The sequence below is a fragment of the Aquarana catesbeiana genome, linkage group LG01 (genome assembly GCF_042186555.1).
Source record: "Aquarana catesbeiana isolate 2022-GZ linkage group LG01, ASM4218655v1, whole genome shotgun sequence".
In the NCBI taxonomy this organism is placed as follows: Eukaryota; Metazoa; Chordata; class Amphibia; order Anura; family Ranidae; genus Aquarana; species Aquarana catesbeiana.
Genome location: NC_133324.1, coordinates 131,546,097 through 131,564,210, shown reverse-complemented (window position 1 = coordinate 131,564,210; position 18,114 = coordinate 131,546,097). Strand labels below are relative to the sequence as shown.

General features: G+C 40.6%; 1 protein-coding gene across 1 annotated transcript in view; it reads right to left on the bottom strand.

Moving 5' to 3' along the window:
• The window catches only part of WDR41 (WD repeat domain 41), a 50,240-nt gene that overhangs the window by 18,271 nt on the left and 13,855 nt on the right, over nt 1–18,114 (bottom strand). Inside the window, exons 3-6 of the mRNA XM_073623906.1 lie at nt 8,149–8,197; nt 4,949–5,080; nt 2,674–2,736; nt 871–982 (exon numbers count right to left, since the gene is read on the bottom strand). Coding sequence (XP_073480007.1) covers nt 871–982; nt 2,674–2,736; nt 4,949–5,080; nt 8,149–8,197 — 356 coding nt within the window. The remainder of the gene's footprint in view (nt 1–870; nt 983–2,673; nt 2,737–4,948; nt 5,081–8,148; nt 8,198–18,114) is intronic.

Genomic DNA, 18,114 nt, shown 5'->3' with positions numbered 1-18,114 from the left:
CACGCAGGAATACATGCAGCGGCACTTTCGGGTCGGTTTGTAGGCGCTATTATTAGCGCAATAGCGCAATAGCGCTAATAGCGCTGCAGTGTGAAAGGGCTCTTAGATACAATACAACCAACAAAAAAACACACACACAAAAACATGGATCTCTAGGGTGCCTGAGCTTTAAACCTGCAGCAGCTTATCTCTTTTCTCTCTCTTTTTCTTAGAGTCTCTTTAAAAAAAAAAAAAAAAAAAAAAAAAAAACTATACTATACTATGTCTTTTTTTCAATTGGTCAAAGGTTAGAAGTTCACCCTCTCTAGTAATATCTCCTATTGTTTTTAAAAAAAAAAACTATACTCAACCTCTTGCTGTCCACGTAATGCATATTAGGCAAAGAGGGTGTGGTTTAACGCCCACACACCGCACATATGCATCTATTGGTGGCAGAGATTCCTGTAGACTAAATGAACGCTTCCAGCAGAGTCCAAGCTGTCAAAGACAGCTCTTGGTCTGTACTAATGATCGGAAACCAGCAGGATGGCTACCGAGCAGGTGAGCACTGTCACAGTCAGGGGTTAAACAAAAGATAAAACGCTTTCATAGCGGAGTATTCCTTTTGAAAATGCTGTCTCCTGGATGCCATTCTAAATTCATTGCTTTAATACTTTATAAATCGCTAATCTAGAACATGCATGCAAATCAAGTTTCAATTTTACTCTAACTTTGTACTTGTTCCAGGCCATCGAAGGTATTGAAGTCAGAGGGTCATTATGACAGCCAGGCAACTAAAACTTTTTCTGAGGGTTATCAAAAATGGAAGCATCCTTATCTACCTTATATCAAGTTGATTGCTGAGGTTAAGAACACAATTGTTTTACAAACCTCCATCAGAAAAGAATCCTGTCTCTCCCAAGAGGTTGAAATTGCGATTCCACACCCGGAGCTCAGATCCACCAGAAAGCCAGACATCCAAGCTCTGGACAACTATTAAGGTCTGTATTATAAAAGATAAGACAATCTGATCATTACCTTTATAACATATTACACAGTACAATTTATACTACCAACTGTGCATGTAATCATGTCCGTCAGAACAGAATACACATGAAAAATTAGAACAAACAGAAAAATTTGACAAATCTTTATGGGACTTGTAAGAATGTGGGAATTGACCACTGCTGACTTGCCCTAAAGGCATCCACCTTCCAAAACAAGACAGAAAAGGGTCTATTCACACATGCTGCCTCAAAGCAGATCTCCAGGCACAATATAAACACGCATTGACAAGGGCCTCCTAGTAATCAACCCATCATATTCAGCTGCTACCAAAGCTCTAGTGAGCACCATGAAATCAGTTGAGAATTTAAGCTTCCTACTTGCTTTCTGAAGTCCTCAATGTCTTAAAATGGCCAAAACAAAAGGAGGCTTCTTTTTCCATGAATACTGTTAGTAATGTATACTATGGATGCAACTGCTTGAATCACAACTCCCAGCATTGCTCATCTTTGAGTGTTGTAAGGGAACGGAATGGGAGTGGATGGGTTGGCAAGCGACTAGTGAAAAGTTGAACAGGATCACTTAGTGGTTCCACCTACACATCATGTGAGAACATACTAGGAGCACATAAGTTTCAAGGCATAAGTGGTGGCATCAGAAATAGTTCAAAGTCTGCTGCTTTTATAGGTTATCCCCAAGTTGGTCAATCTGACGAGGAATACTGGGTGAAACCTCACAGACTAAGTAAGAAGGGATAGCAAGAAATTATAAGAAGATATGATAGCGGTCACAAGTAAGCAAAATGTTTCTAGCTGCTTCACAGTTCAGACGCATTTTACCTGAAGCACTATTTGAAAGTGAAACTTGGTATCCAAGATGGCAATCCACAGTGCTGCTAAATCTAAATGGATGGGTCTTTTCTCTACCCCAGCCTTTTTCAACCAGGGTGCCTTCAGGTTTTTTCAGGGGTGTCTAGCCAAAATGCCTAAAAATTGCTATAAAATGACATACAAGCCAGTGGGTGGATCAAGCCTGCCTTTTAGTTACACAAAGCCACAGGCTTTCGTTGTGCACCATTACAACCTTCTAGTCACTGGCCTAACAACAAATTACATTGTCAGTGGATAAGGAGGACATTGGGCACCTGCACATATTTGTTTGCCCCTCCCATGCCCCTCTCTATCGGCACTGGGGTCACATTAGCTAAGTGAGGGAGAAGAGAAACATTGGAATACTAGTCAGTACCAATGTACAAAGGCTATTTATTATAAATGGGGTGCCTTGAGATTGTGCATCATTTTAAAAGGTGCCTTGACTGAAAAAAAGGTTGAGACACATTGCTCTACCCAACTGTTTACCCAAGGGTCCCGATATTGCTAGTGGGTGAAAAGGACCTCTATATACGTTAAACAAAGAGGTTGAAATCAAATAATCAAATTTAAGCTGCTAAACCTCTTTAAAAAAAGTAAAATTATCACGCAAGAACTCTTCATTATGGCTTTGGTACAAGGCAGAGATTTAAACTACTGCAGATAAATGTCATCACCTGAGTGATATAAAGGAACTTGAAAGATAATTCAATCCGACAACGTCTCGCCAAAACTGGCCTCTACAGTGACTGGCAGAAGTACCCCAACTCGCAAAGACATTTTGTTTAAAAAATGCAGATACAAAGCATTTTTAACTCACCTTTACAGTAGAATGAAAATCTGAAGTTTTTCGCCACTGCTGTCCACTTTCACAATCCCAAGCCTGACTTGAGCTATTAAGGAATGTTTTTGGAAGGACGATTATTTGACATAATTATTCAATACTACATTTTTTAAATTCTTACAGAATCCACAGTGAGAGACATGCAAATACATAAGCCTTTTTCTGAGACTTGTTTTCTAGTTATATGAAGCAGAAAAAAAAACTAATCACAAAAATGTGAATAAAGTACCTGGACTAGATGGTTTACATCCACAAGTTCTCAAAATGCTGAGCTCAGTTACTGCTCTGTCATTGTTTCAAATTTTTAGAGATACCTCAATAGGAATCTGTAGTGATTTGGTATATTTTTTACTTATTAATTATATGCAGAAGAAAGAAAAACGCATTCAAAAATTGTATAAATATATATTTAAGTCAGGTAAATAAAAAAAATACATATGCATATTATGTAGTTTTCTATCCGCCAACAGTTGGAGCTTTAGGCTTCTTTTTATGTTTTTTTTTTTTAATTTTATTTATCTTAGTCACCCATTGTGTAAAAAAATAAAAAAAAAATAATTAGCAGCTCAAGCTAAAATTTGGACACACACTTAAATGATTCATCATAATGGCTCATATGTAATTGGATGGCTAAGTCTGAGGTTTAAAATCAACAAAACAGTATCTGAAGGCTGGCTTCCCATGTGCTTTTATCTTTTTGCCTTCAGAACTGCGTTAAATTCTTTGTGGCATCGATTCAACAAGGTGTTGGAAACATCCCTCAGAGATTTTGGTCCATATGGACAGGATAGCATCACGCAGTTGCTGCATTTGTCAGCCGCACATCCATGATGAGAATATCCTCTTCCATCACATCCCAAAGGTGCTCTATTGGATTGAGATCAGGTGACTGTGGAGGCCATTGAGTACAGTGAACTCATTGTCATGTTTAAGAAACCAGTGGTGAGATGATTTGAGCTTTGTGACATGGTGCATTATCCTGCTGAAAGTCACCATCAGAAGATGGGTACAGTGTAGTCATAAAGGGATAGACATGGTCAGCAACAATACTCAGGTAGGCTGTGGCATTTAAATGATGCTCAGTCGGTACTAAGGGGCCAAAAGTGTGCCAAGAAAATATCACTCACACCCCATTACAGCACCACCACCAGCCTGAACCATTGATACAAGGCAGGATGGATCCATGCTTTCATGTTGTTTACACCAAATTCTGACCCTACCATCTGAATTCCGCAGCTGAAATCCAGACTCATCAGACCAGGCAAAGTTTTTCTTCTATTGTCCAATTTTGGTGAGCCTGTGTGAATTGTAGCCTCAGTTTCATGTTCTTAACTGACAGGAGTGGCACCCAGTGTGGTCCTCTGCTGCTGTAGCCCATCTGATTCAAGGTTCAATGTGTTTTGCATTCAGAGATAGTATTCTGCATCGCTTGGTTGTAACGAGTGGATATGAGAGTTATTATTGCCTTTCTATCATCTCAAACTAGTCTGCCCACTCTCCTCTGACAACAAGGCATTTTCGTCCACACAACTGCCACTCACTGGATGCTTTCTCTTTTTCTGAACATTCTCTGTAAACCTGAGAGATGGCTGGGCGTGAAAATCCCAGTAGATCAGCAGTTTTTTAAATACTCAAACCAGCCCGTCTGGCACCAACAACCATGCCACGTTCAAAGTTACTTGAAAACCCCTTTCTTCCCTGTTCTGATGCTTGGTTTGAACTTCAGCAAGTCGTTCACCATGCCTAGATGCCTAAATGCATTGAATTGCTGCCATGTGATTGGCTGATTATCAATTTGTGTTACCAAGCAATTGAACAGGTGTTCATTCATTGGATTTCATGTCTTTCAATCATGGAGTCTCAGCATGACACATGGATGTTACCAAGGACAATCAGCATGAAAATGCAGCCTGCCAGTATAGGCCTACTCCTCCAGAATAACAAAATACCCTGATGGATGGATGTCATTCTCATCATCCTTTCAGGAGCCAGGTCATTGCTTGCATCAGGGCTGAGCACTCTTGAGAGAAATACTGGGGTAGGGTTCTGTGGTGTTTTCAGGAAGCTATGTAGGTTACTCTGTTGGTCCCTCCAACCTGACATCATCGCCTGTCCTGCATAGCGAAGCACAGTGACCTTGTAATGACATCACAAGGTCTAAAATAAAGTTGTGTTAAAGGTTAATGAATGGTGGAAGGAGGAACCAGAGAAGACAAAACATCGGCAGATGAACCTTCAGCTTTAAGGATACAATTACTGTCTTATCGGACGATGCAGTAAGTATCAGGTTAGCCTTCACATAGTAAGTTTCACTGGTGGGAAATACAGCTATAGCGGTAATCTTCTGATTGTGACCATGGAGCTCAAAAAGGACTTCTCCAGTCTGAAAAGTAGTAGTAATATAGGATAGCATTATAATATTATAACAGCACTGATACATAACTATAAAATACATAAACATACAAAGATACACAAAAGAAAATAATTCTTGCTTCCGATAACCATACAACAGTTAAAAATAATAAATACCCTTTTCTGCAATTCGCATCTATCATATCTTATCTGGCATCGGATGTGTACAGTATGTACAGAATGTTTTCCCTTTTGCTTTGATATATTAATAGCACTTTATCAAATAAACATGCTCTATAGCCAAATACTTGTGGACACCCAAACATTGCATCTATAAGAACTTGGACACCAAATTTTGAATCCCCCCTCTCTTTGTGGCAATAACAGCTTAAACATGTCTAAAAAGGCTTTTTTTTCAGGATTTTACAGTGTAGTGTGTGGGAATTTGTGCCCATTTAGGAAAAAGAGCATTTGTAAGGTCATGTATGTTGGACAAGATGACATGGCTCACACTTGGCATTCAGATTCATCCCAAAAGTGTTCAAAAGGGTTGAGGTCAGATTTCTGTACAAGCCATTTGAGTTCCTGCACATTAAACGCAACCAACCAACATCTTTGCTTAGCTGGTTTTGAGAGCCCAGGGGTAGAGTCATACTGGAACAGAGAAATGTCCTTCACCAAACTGCAGCATTTACAATACTGAAAATAGTTTGGAGGGGTGCCCACATAAGTTTAGCCATATAGATAGTTGTGATGTTCAGGGGGGTCACAAACTTTTGGCCTGAATGTGTATTTATTGGGGAAAACCACTTATGGCATTCAACAATCTGTACACCATTGGTATTAACTATTTGCTGACCGCCTCAAGTAGGAGCACGGCGGGAAAGCGGTTCTCCTGTGCCGAATCACGTACCTAGTACGTGATCCAGCACTTCCAATTAGGGGGCGGGAGCGCTGGCTGTGCAGTGATTAGTCACAGCACAAGGCAATCAGAGGGTGCTGGTCAATGGATGACCTCCGGCACCCGCTGATCAGCGAGGAGGAAGACAGGACACAGATCTGTCAGTGTAAACAATACAGAGCTTAGTCCTGTCAGCAGGGATGTGCCAGTTTTTGTTTCCCTGCAGGGAATAAAAACTGGCACATCCCTTAGTAAAAGCACCTCACAGTAAACACACCAAGCACTGTTAGGCACACATTTGACCCTTTCATCGCTCTAGATGTTAACCCCTTCCCAGTCAGTGTCATTAGTACAGTGACAATGTATATTTTTAGCACTGATCACTGTATTAGTGTCACTAGTTTCCACTAAGTGTCAGTTAGTGTCAGACTTCCCACCAAACTATCACAGTCCCACTATGGCCTCATGCACACTGGACATTAAAATAACGTTATAAAAATGGCAGCGGCTTTGCAGTGAGTTTTTCAACGTTTTTGCAATAGCGTTTTTTTTCCCAATGGATTAAAAATGTAAAAAAAAACCTGGTGAGCTGCATTTTTGAGCGTTTATCAGCATTTTTTCAGCTGAAAACAGCTGCCAAAAAACGCCCCTGCCATCACCGTCATAACTAGTATTAAAAAAACAAAAAAAACAAACAAAATTCCAGTAAAAATATCCCATAGTTTGTTGGCCCTCCAACATTCTCGTAAACCAATTAATATACGCTTATTGGGATTTTTTAACAAAAACGTGTAGCAGAATACATACTGGCCTAAATTTATGAAGAAATTAGATTTTTACATTTTTGTTTATTGGGTTTTTCTTAAAAATTTTCCAGAGCTGAAATGGTTAAAAGTAATTCAACTTATATATGTGGTATATTGTTTACTGTCAGCAGCATATGTGTCATAGTATGTTTTCTTACTATAAGGTTAGCATTCCTTCTCTCTGCTGTTCAACTTCAATATGTGCATTATTCCCGGAGGTTCATTTTCTGGCCTCATGCACACTGAACGTTATTAAAAAAGTCAGTAACGTTAGCTGTACAAAAGCTGTAGAGTGAGTTTTTCAGTGTTTTTGCAGTAGCGTTTTTTTTTTTTTTTTTTTTTTTAGCAAAACTATACTGCCATTAAAGCTTATGGCCCAAAAACACTGATAAACGCAGAATAGCCATGTTTTTAATCGTTTTTTTAAGCTGTTTTTCTTTTTTTTTTTTTAAGAGTTAGAGTGTTTTTACAGCTGAAAATCTCCTTAAAACCCACTAGTTCTGGGGGGTTTTTCTAGCCAGAAAACGCCCCAGCCAAAAATTGCTGATAACAGCATATGTGTGCATGGACACATAGGATAACATGCAGGGGAGTTTATTAGCTGCAGAAAAAAACGTCTGAAGCCAAAAACAGCAGCTGTAAAAACGTCCAGTGTGCATGAAGCTTAAGGCCCCTTTCACACGTGCGGACCGTATGTCCGTATTTCATCCATCCGTTTTCGGATGAAATACGGACATACATACATCCCTATGGGATAGCGGGATGAACATCCGCTGACACCCAATATCATCTGGCCCCGCTCTCGTCCGATTCTGCAGACGGAGGAAAATCCTATTTTTCTATCCATCTGCAGAGCGGATCGGATGAACACGGACAGACGGTCCGTGTTCATCCGATCCCCCATAGGGGAGAGCGGAGATCTGACAGGGCGGTCCCTGCACAGTTTGCAGGGACCGCCCTGTCATCTGCCAACTCAGCAGGGATCAACGGAGCGATCCCCGCTGAGCAAGCGGAGGTTCACGGGGCGGATCATCACGGATCCGTCCCGTGTGAAAGGGGCCTAACAGTGTTGGACATACATAGCTAAAATGTATCATAGAAAATCTGTAGTGGAAGACATAGTTTTAGGACATGTTTTCAATCACCTATCAGAATTGAAAAAAGTTTTTTTTATGAGAATCCTTAGCTCTTGGCATTCTAAATTTTTCTAGCTAACAATTTCATTATGAAACACAAAGGAAATTCAAGAAAAATGCATCTCGGTCCTTTACTGTATTATCCAAAGAAGAAAGTTAAGCAAATCACAAGTTGAAACTATATACATTTAGCTGTGCATTTGCTGGTCAATGACTACAGTTTACTAGGTCAAGATAGCCATTATAGGTTGAATACCTGAAGATCCCACACCAGGACTGATCCATCGTCACAAGCTGAGGCAAACCTATTAAAAAATACAGAGACGGTCATCAAGTGGAGTCTGGGGTGGTAACCATATCAATGACCTTACAATTAAAAAATCTGCTGCCTCTAAAAGAATAATAATATATTAATAATAATAATAAAGTATATCTAAAGCCATTTTTCTAGAGTGGTGAAGAGTTAGGCCTCATCCATATGGGGCGTACATAAGTGTACATGTTTACCCGCATGGGGATGTACAGGTGTTCCATGCATCCCATTGCAGGCAGTTCCATTGCTGTCAAATGGGACGCGGTGACTGCATGGACACAACCGCTGCTCCCAATGTGACGTCCTTGCAGTTGCACGACCTGGAGCACACTCCTTATGACCTATGTCATGTTTTTACTGCTGCTGAGATCCTCTGTACTTGCCAAGATGACCGTTGTCCTGGGGGAAAATCCCAAATTTTGAGTTGGTGATTAGAGTAAAAGTCCTCCATGAGAACACTTGTTCTGGTGATAATGGTCTGTGGATTTGCTCTTACTTTGGTGAACTTTGGTGTAGCTCAGGCATGTAGGCAGGACGGTATGCTTAAACTGAGAAAACCCCTCCTCCCCCTCCTAAAGACTCCTGGAATGTATGACTTCATTTGCCTAGGCCTGGAAACCAGGAAGTTACTAAAGTAATGCAAAAAAAAAAAAGTTTAAAACAAGTAAATATACTTTCCTATCTATTTACTAATGCTAGCAGCATAATGAATAACCACTTCTGGACTGCCCCACTGCGCAAAATCACGTACCTGTACGTGATTTCATGCAAAGGGTCTGGGGCGCACATGCGCTGCCCGCGACCCGCCCTCGCTGTGATTGGACACAGCGGGAGCCAATCAGCAGGGCCGGCGGACCCAATGTTCGCCGGCACCCTGCAACCGCTTGTGGGAGAGGCAGAACGGCGGTCCGCCTACGTAAAAATAGGCAGACCGCCGTTCTGTCCGAGGGGAAGATGGAGATCTTGGGTTTCTGCTAAGCAGGAACACAGATCTCTGTCTTCCCCCAGTCAGAGCATCCCCTACACAGTTAGCAAGCATTCCCAGGGAACACATTTAACACTTTGATAGCCCCTGATGTTAATCCCTTCCCTGCCAGTGTCATTAGTACAGTAACAGTGCATTGTTTTAGCACTGATCACTGTACTAGTGTCACTGGTCCCCAAAAAGTGTCAAATTTGTCCGCTGCAATGTCGCAGTCTAGCTAAAAATCGCTGATCACCGCCATTGTTAATAAAAAATAAAGTCCATAAATCCATCCCATAGTTTGTAGACACAATAAACTTTTGCGCAAACCAATCAACATACGCTTATTGGGATTTTTTTTACCAAAAATATGTAGCAGAATACATGTTGATCTAAATTGATGAAGAAAATAGATTTTTTAAAAAATTTTATTGGATGTGTTTTATAGAAAAAAGTTAAAAATATTGTTTTTTTTTTTCAAAATTGTCAGTCTTATTTTGTTTATAGCGCAAAATATAAGAAACCACAGAGGTGATCAAATACCACCAAAAGAAAGTGCTATTTGTGGGGAAAAAAAGGACATACATTTTATTTGTGTACAGTGTCGCACGACCACACAACTGTCAGTTAAAGTAACGCAGTGCTGTATCGCAAAAAACAGCCTGGTCATGAAGGGGGGGGGGGTGAACCTTCCGGGGCTTAAGTGGTTAAAAATAGTCGATGTTGATGGAGAGAGTGAAGTTCCACTTTAAAAATAAATCAGATACTTATATTAGCTGTGTTCAAGAAAAAATGTTTATTGAATACGTTGATTAATACTTTTATATCTACATCTAATTAAGCTTTAAATTAGAACTCCAGCTTTAAGAAAAATATTAAAAAAGGAAAAAAAATTAAAAAGCAGCCTTTGCTACAATACTAACCTTCAAATTAGTTTCTGCCACTGTTTGAATGACAGCCATTGATTGTCATTCAGCCCACTTCCTCTGCTCAGGCTACTGTTGTGATTGTAAACGATCACCTTGTAAAACAACCCATTAAGTTTAAAATAGAAATGAAAAGGCAACATTTTTGTATAGATATAAAAAAAAAAAAACAAAAAACAAAAAAACAAAAAAAAAAAAACAAAAAATGATCGCATTCCCTCTGTTCTCAACTGCATAAGAGCTGGGGGGAGGAGAAGCAGCAGGACACTTAGCTTCTTACTGAATGTATTGGCAGTGAGGGCGTGTCAGGACAAGTCTGATCATTGAAAGAGAGTACACAGAGTTCCCAGCATAGCTAGAGAACTGACCATGACGTGCTCTCCTGCTTAGTGTGGTCAGTTTTTTTAAAAATAGGAAAGCAAGGGGACTGGCAGGAACAACAGGAATTTCACACAAAGGAAGCAATACAAAGAGAACAGGATACTTTCTCATACACTAAGTATATGGTACAACAGGCATATATCAGGAATATGAAGTGTTGGGGTAACAAAAGCTTTAATTTTCACTGCTGCCTGGAGAGGGGGTCCTCAGTGGCCCAAAACGTGTAGGCAAATAAATGTACTAATAATGATTTTCTTCAATAGTGTGCTTGTGATGTCTTGCTGACAACGCCATTCGTCACCACAGCACCTGCCTGCTCTTAGGACTATAGCTGTAAGGAGTGCACTGGATCACTTTGATATATGGACAGGCTCTCATAGGCACACACCCTCCCTAAGCTGGGCTCAGAGTATTACTACATTGAATGGCACTCATTTGACATTATGTGAGAGCCATTCAGTATAGGAGTAAGGAAAACCCTGTCACCGAACTGCCAGATGACCCTTGCAAAAAAAAAAAAAAAAAAATTCTATTCTAATATATATATAAAATCTGTTTATCGAACCTCGCGGTTATTGAACCTTAAATCTTTAGCGTACACTTTTGCTTAGTTCTCTAGCCACTTAGTTACTATGAATCCATTATGTGTGTCCCTTTATTCCAGGTCAATTTTCCCAGATTAAATAGGTATTGGATATGGTGGTTAAGGATCACTAAAGGCATTTCAATTCTCTTTTTCATCTGAGCCGAGCTGTCCTCAGGGAATGGGACTGCTTTTATTATATCCCCCCTTTCTGCTCCTATTAAAAGAAGAAACTGTGCTGATGATAGACATTTGTTGCTGTAACTACACCTTCTAATGCCTTCTCCCTGGGCTATTGATTTCCTCGTTTGCTGTTGGATTGACAGGTGAGCACCAAAAGAACACAAGTCTCAATATTTTGCATTTTCTTTAGGACAACAGCATCATTTCTATTGATCTTTTAAGCCTTTGTAATTGCTTTTTCTTTTGAAAAGCAGCAATTCTCAACTCTAAATCTGCAGTTTTCACAAAAGTAAAATACCAGGGGAAAAAAGCCAATTTTTTTGGGTTTGTCGAAGAAGCCCACATTTGTCAAGGTTACTGCAAATAACCTGGTGTGGTGAATTGACTCTTATTGGATTTGCTGTTTACAAAGATGGATATGTTTCCTAAAATCTATTGCCAAGTATATGATGCGGTTTACAAATAGGTTATGGTGTCGTAGCATGTACTGAATGATATAATCACCACAGTCATAAAACTGAAAAATGAATGAAAGAAAGTGATGGAAAGTTGCAGTTAGCTGTAAAAAAAATGCAGTTAACTGATGAAGATCAAGTGAATCAATGGGTTTTTATATACTAAAAAGGAGTGGAGGATTTTCTGCTGGCAATGTGAAAGGTTAGTTTACAACGTAAGCCAAACAGCCATAATATTATGACCACTGACAGCTAATGTGAATAACAATAATTATCTCATTACAAGTGTGTGTGTGTGTGTGTGTGTGTGTGTGTGTTATATTAGGCAGCAAGTAAACATGTTGTCCATGAAGTTGATGTATTAAAATCAGAAAAAAAAATGGGCAAGTGTAAGAATTTGAGCAGATTTGACAAAGGCCAAATTGTAATGGCTGGACAACTGGGTCAGAGCAACTCCAGAACTGCAGCTCTTGTTGGATATTACCAGTCTGCAGTGGTCAGGACCTACCAAAAGCGGTCCAAGGAAGAAAAACAGGCGACAGGTTCATGGGCGGCCAAGGCTCAATGATGCACTTGGGGAGCGAAGCCTGGCCAGTGTAAGCTGATCCAATAGAAGAGATACTTTGGGTCAAATCGATGAAAAAGTAAATGCTGGTTCTGATAGAAAGGTATCAGAACACAGTGCATCCCAGTTTGTTGTGCATGGGACTGCGTAGCCACAGACCGGTTAGGGTGCCCATTCCGACCCGTGTCCACAGCCAAAAGTGCCCACAATGGGTACATGAACATCAGAACTGGATCACAGAGCAATAGAAGACGGGGCGTTGCCTGGTCAGAGTCCAGGCTGAGGTTGCCACTCCATTTATTGCAGTAGGACACCATAGATGTGCAATTTCCAGGGGTTACCCTTCCTTTCTAGAGCAATAGAAGAAGATGGCCTGATTTGATGAGTTCAAGAATGGTATAAAGAACAGAAAAAGGAGTTCAATGTGTTGACTTGACCTTACAGTGCATCCGGAAAGTATTTACAGCGCTTCACTTTTTCCACATTTTGTTAGGTTACTGCCTTATTCCAAAATGGATTAAATTAATTATTTTCCTCAAAATGCTACAAACAATACCCCATAATGACAATGTGCAAGAAGTCTGTTTGAAATCTTTGCAAATGTATTTAAAAAAAAAAAATCAAAAGAGAAAAAAAAAAAAAAAAAAATCACATTTACATAATTATTTCACAGCCTCTGTGCAATAATTTGTTGAAGCACCTTTGGCATCAATTATAGCCTAAATTTTTTTTTTTTTTTTTTTTTTTTTGAGTATGATGCCACAAGCTTGGCACACCTATGTTTGGGCAGTTTCTCCCATTCTTCTTTGCAGGACCTCTCAAGCTCCATCAGGTTGGATGGGGAGCGTCGGTGCACAGCCATTTTCAGATCTCTCCAGAGATGTTCAAATCGGGTTCAAGTCTGGGCCACTCAAGGACATTCACAGAGTTGCTCTGTAGCCACTTCTTTGCCATCACGGATGTGTGCTGAGGGTCGTTGTCCTGTTAGAAGATGAACCTTCACCCCAGTCTGAGGTCCAGGAGCAGGTTTTCATTAAGGATGTCTCTGTACATTGCTGCATTCATTTTTCCCTCGATCCTGACTAGTCTCAGTGTTCCTGCCACTGAAAAACATCCCCATAGCATGCTGCTGCCACCACCATGCTTCACTTTCGGGAAAGTATAGGCCAGGTGTTGAGCGGTGCCTGGTTTCCTCCAGACGTGACAATTGCCATTCAGGCCAAAGAGTTCAATCTCTGTTTCATCAGACCAGAGAATTTTGTTTCTCGTGGCCTGAGAGTCCTTCAACTGCCTTTTGGCAAACTTCATGTGGGCTGTCATGTGCCTTTTACTGAGGAGTGGCTTCCCCTACCACAGAGGCCTGATTGGTGAAGTGCTGCAGAGATAATTGTTCTTCTGGGAGGTTCTCCTCTCTCCACAAAGGCAGGCTGGAGCTCTGTCAGAGTGACCATCAGATTCTTGAACCTCCCTGACTAAGGCCTTTCTTCCCCGATAGCTCAGTTTGGCTGGGGGGCCCACTCTAGGAAGAGTACTGGTGGTTCCAAATTTCTTCCATTTACAGATGATAGAGGCCACTGTGCTCATTGAGACCTTCAATGCTGCAGACATTTTTCTGTATCCTTCCCCAGATCTGTGCCTCGATACAATCCTGTCTTGGAGGTCTACAGACATATCCTTGGACTTCATTGCTTGATTTGTGCTCTGACATACACTGTTAACTGTGGGGCCTTATATAGACAGGTGTGTGCCTTTCCAAATCATGTCCAATCAACTTAATTTACCACAGGTGAACTCCAATCAAGTTGAAGAAACATCTCAAGGAAGATCAGTGGAAATGAGATGCACCAGAGCTCAATTTTTGGTGTAATTTCAAAGGCTGCGAATACTTATGTACATTGATTTTTTTTTTAAATTTTTCTTATTTTAATAAATTTGCAAAGATTTCAAACAAACTTCTTTCACATTGTCATTATGGGGTATTGTTTGTAGAATTTTCAGGGAAAAAAAAATGTAATCCATTTTGGAATAAGGCTGTAACATAACAAAATGTGGAAAAAGTGAAGCGCTGTGAATACTTTGCGGATGCACTGTATGTGAAGGTGTCTGCGTGCACTTTCCCCTGAAAGTAGTTTCTTTACAACACTGGATTTGGCATATGTTGTTTAAGCTAGAAAGGCGGAAAAGAAGTCCCAAACTCTTTTCCAAAAATAGGCAGCACTGAATTGCAAGATGTGCACATTTGCAGATTAACCGCTTCCTGACCATTGCACATTGATATACGTCGGCAGAATGGCACGAGTGGGCAAAAGGGCGTACAGGTACATCCCCTTTAAGAAGCAGTACTGCGGGCGCATTCTCCGTAACTGCGGGTCCCGCGGACTCGATGTCCACCGGGTGCCTGCGATCGTGTCACAGAGAGGTAGAATGGGAAGATGCCTTTGTAAACCAGGCATTTTTCTGTTCTGCCTTGTGACATGACAGATCACTGCTCCCTGTCATCGGGAGTAGTGACCGCTGTCATGTGAGTCGAAGCCCACCCCCCTAGTTAGAATCACTCCCTAGGACCCACTTAACCCCTTCATCGCCCCCTAGTGTTTAACCCCTTCCCTGACAGTGTAATTTACACAGTAATCAGTGCATTTTTATAGCACTGATCGCTGTATAAAATGACAATGGCCCCAAAATAGTGTCAAAAGTGTCCGCCATAATGTCGCAGATCGCCGCCATTACTAATAAAAAAGAATTACTAATAAATATGCCATAAAACTATCCCCTATTTTGTAGATGCTATAAATTTTGTGCAAACCAAACAATATAGGCTTATTGCGATTTTTTTTACCAAAAATATGTAGAAGAATACATATCGGCCTAACTGAGGAAAAACATTTTTTTTTATATATTTTTGGGGGATATTTATTATAGCAAAAAGTAAAAAATACTGATTTTTTTTTTCAAAATTGTCACTTTTTTTGTTTATAGCGCAAGAACTAAAAACCGCAGAGGTGATCAAATACCACCAAAAGAAAGCTCTATTTGTGGGGAAAAAAAAGGACATCAATTTTATTTGGGTACGTCATCGCACGAACCGCGCAATTGTCAGTTAAAGCGACGCAGTGCCGAATCGCAAAAAGTGCTCTGGTCAGGAAGGGGGTAAATTCTTTGGGGCTAAAGTGGTTAAATATTTTAAAAAATATTCTCAGGTTTGAAACCCATGCACAAATGCCTGTATAAATGCAAAACATCTGAAAAACGACCAAAGACGCTCAAGTGTGACTGGATGGGATCTAAGAGAACAATCATATCAATCAACGTGTGAGAAATAAGGCTGCTGCTCAGGTCAGCTATTAATCAGTAGGTCAAATGGCAATCTGTCCAAAAATGGTATTAGCCAGGTCAACTTGACTCTCAGCAAGTAGACACCTTCTACAACTAAAATACATTTTTATAAGCAAGAGAGTCTGCAGCCTTGAGAGAAACGTGGGAAATCTAGGTGCACTGGGAATATGCAAAGTTCAGATTAAAGGAGAAGTCCAGCCTGAGCTCATTTGGCTGGGCTTCTCCATTGGATCACAGGAGTGCATCTAGTTTTGCACTCCTGTGACCCGTTTTCAGCAGAGAGCGGTCTGAAGTCCGTTCTCTGCTGATGTCACCAGGATCAGGCCAGGCACTGCGTCATGCCGACTTCGGAAGTCTGGATCCACCAGGTGCCTGGACTGATAGGCGTCTCAGCCTCTAAGCGAGCCGCTGATACGCCCACTCCCCACCCCTCCACAGCTCAGCATTCCAATGAGCACTGAGGAGCAGAGCAGGAGAGCTGCTGACTGACAGACAGCAGTTCTCCACTCGGGGAGGTGAAAGAACTGAGCCATCGGCGGTGTTCGGTGGCTCGGTTCTCAGTGAAGAGACGGCGGGGGACAGATGCAGCATCCACCTAGGCAAGTATAAATATAGGATAAAAAAAAAATTCCATACTTCTCTTTTAAATCAAATGATACAGGGTTTCTGAATGTTGCCCTGGTCAGCACAAGTAACTTACTAACTAGTTTCACATGTTGCTGGAAGTGATATGGGCTTTTCCACATCCCATGCTGTTTCAGACAAGAGTCACAGTTAATGGGATATTTACTGTTAGTTGATATTTGCAGTTATTTACACAGGAACCCAAACACATTATCAATGAAGGGCAAGTATGAAATCTTACATATGAATAACTTACATTTTGAAATGACCCAAGAGGGTGGAGCTTAGGCTTCTTTTCACATTGATAAAAAAAAGGTCTGTTTACAGGGCTCAATAGCTCAGGCTAAAATTTACACACACAAGTGAATGAGTCAGAGCCGAGTCTACCCCTCAATTTTCTTTCAGTATGGCATCATAAAGTAGACAAATACTGCTGCTATGTTATAGGAATCCTGTGTCCAGGGTGAAACATCCACGCAAAATACAAACATACACACAGAGCATTACTTTTGCAGTAAGTCTCAGCCTGCTTTCAATATCTGGATCCTACAATTTTCAGGCTTAACTGGATTAAGAACTGCCTATATTGCTCACAGCCACCAATAAAATAACACAGTAATAAATGAAGCAGAGAGGATAGTCTTGCTATATTGCTGTATCAGCAGATTATACTAACCATGACCTGGATTATTATGACCTTCATAATCGTATGTCAGTGAGGAATTAAACAGATGCAATTTTAAAGGTTCATACAGGATTCATTTAGTATCTTAAAAGTCAATCAGCGTAAATGTTCGAATCACTGATTTACTTTTCTACCTGTCTACACTGAGAACATGAAAATCCCTTTTCAAAGCTTGCAGTAAGATATTATCAAAGTACTTGAAGCATGAAACTATTTAAAGAGGTGGATGAGAACACCCAAGTGTACATACTAAGCAGGTTCACCTCCTCTACCACCAGAGGTAATTCTGACTAAAGTAACTCCTAAACCTGGAAAAATTGGGACAACTAATAACATAAAAAAATTACACAAAATGTATACAAGTTGTACAAATAGCGGTGTCAGACACCACACACACACATAATTTGCAATTCTATTCTATTCTATAGTGAAAGACGGAATAATGCTGGAAGTATGTAGGAGTCTTGGCAGAAACACAACTTCTGATTTTTATTGTTACCTTTTGTGGATATGAATAATCTGACACTCAAGATATTTCTATAGCGTTAGAGACCCAAATACTTGTACCATACATATGCCATAGCTGCACTGTGCACTAGACACAACACCTTGAAAATGGCACTCCAGAGAGAGCACATTTATGAAATGTTTTTTTGGTCAAACATGCCAACTATTACTTCTGTTAGCTAGACAGGTTTGTTCTGTGCACCCCTCTGATCCTGGTTTCACTTTATTAGCAAAAGCTTAGTGTTCCTGATTTTGAGTTAATCTTAAAGAAGAAGCATAGCCCAAAAGTTTCACTTTTTCGCCTTCTCCCCACCTCCTCTTCTTTTGGCACTTGTTGCCTAGACAATCAAAGCGGAAGTTCTCCCCCCTCCTCCAGTGTGCCCGCAACCTTATGGGACACGTCACAGGTCCCAGAAGGCAGCGGGATGATTCACAAAGCACAGCGCAACTCATGCATGCGTGCTGTGAAGCCATATGGAGTCTAAACTAACCAAACATGCTGGCGCTGGGGACTCGAAGAACAGCGAAGAACCAGCTCAAGTAAGGACAGAGCTGAATCCTTGGACAGGTAATTGTCCTTTATTAAAAGTCAGCAGCTACAGTATATAGCTGTCGACTTTTACATTTTTTTCTTTCTAGGGTAAAGATCCTCTTTAAAGGGGTATTAAAACAAAAAAATGTAATATATTGCAGGTTACCA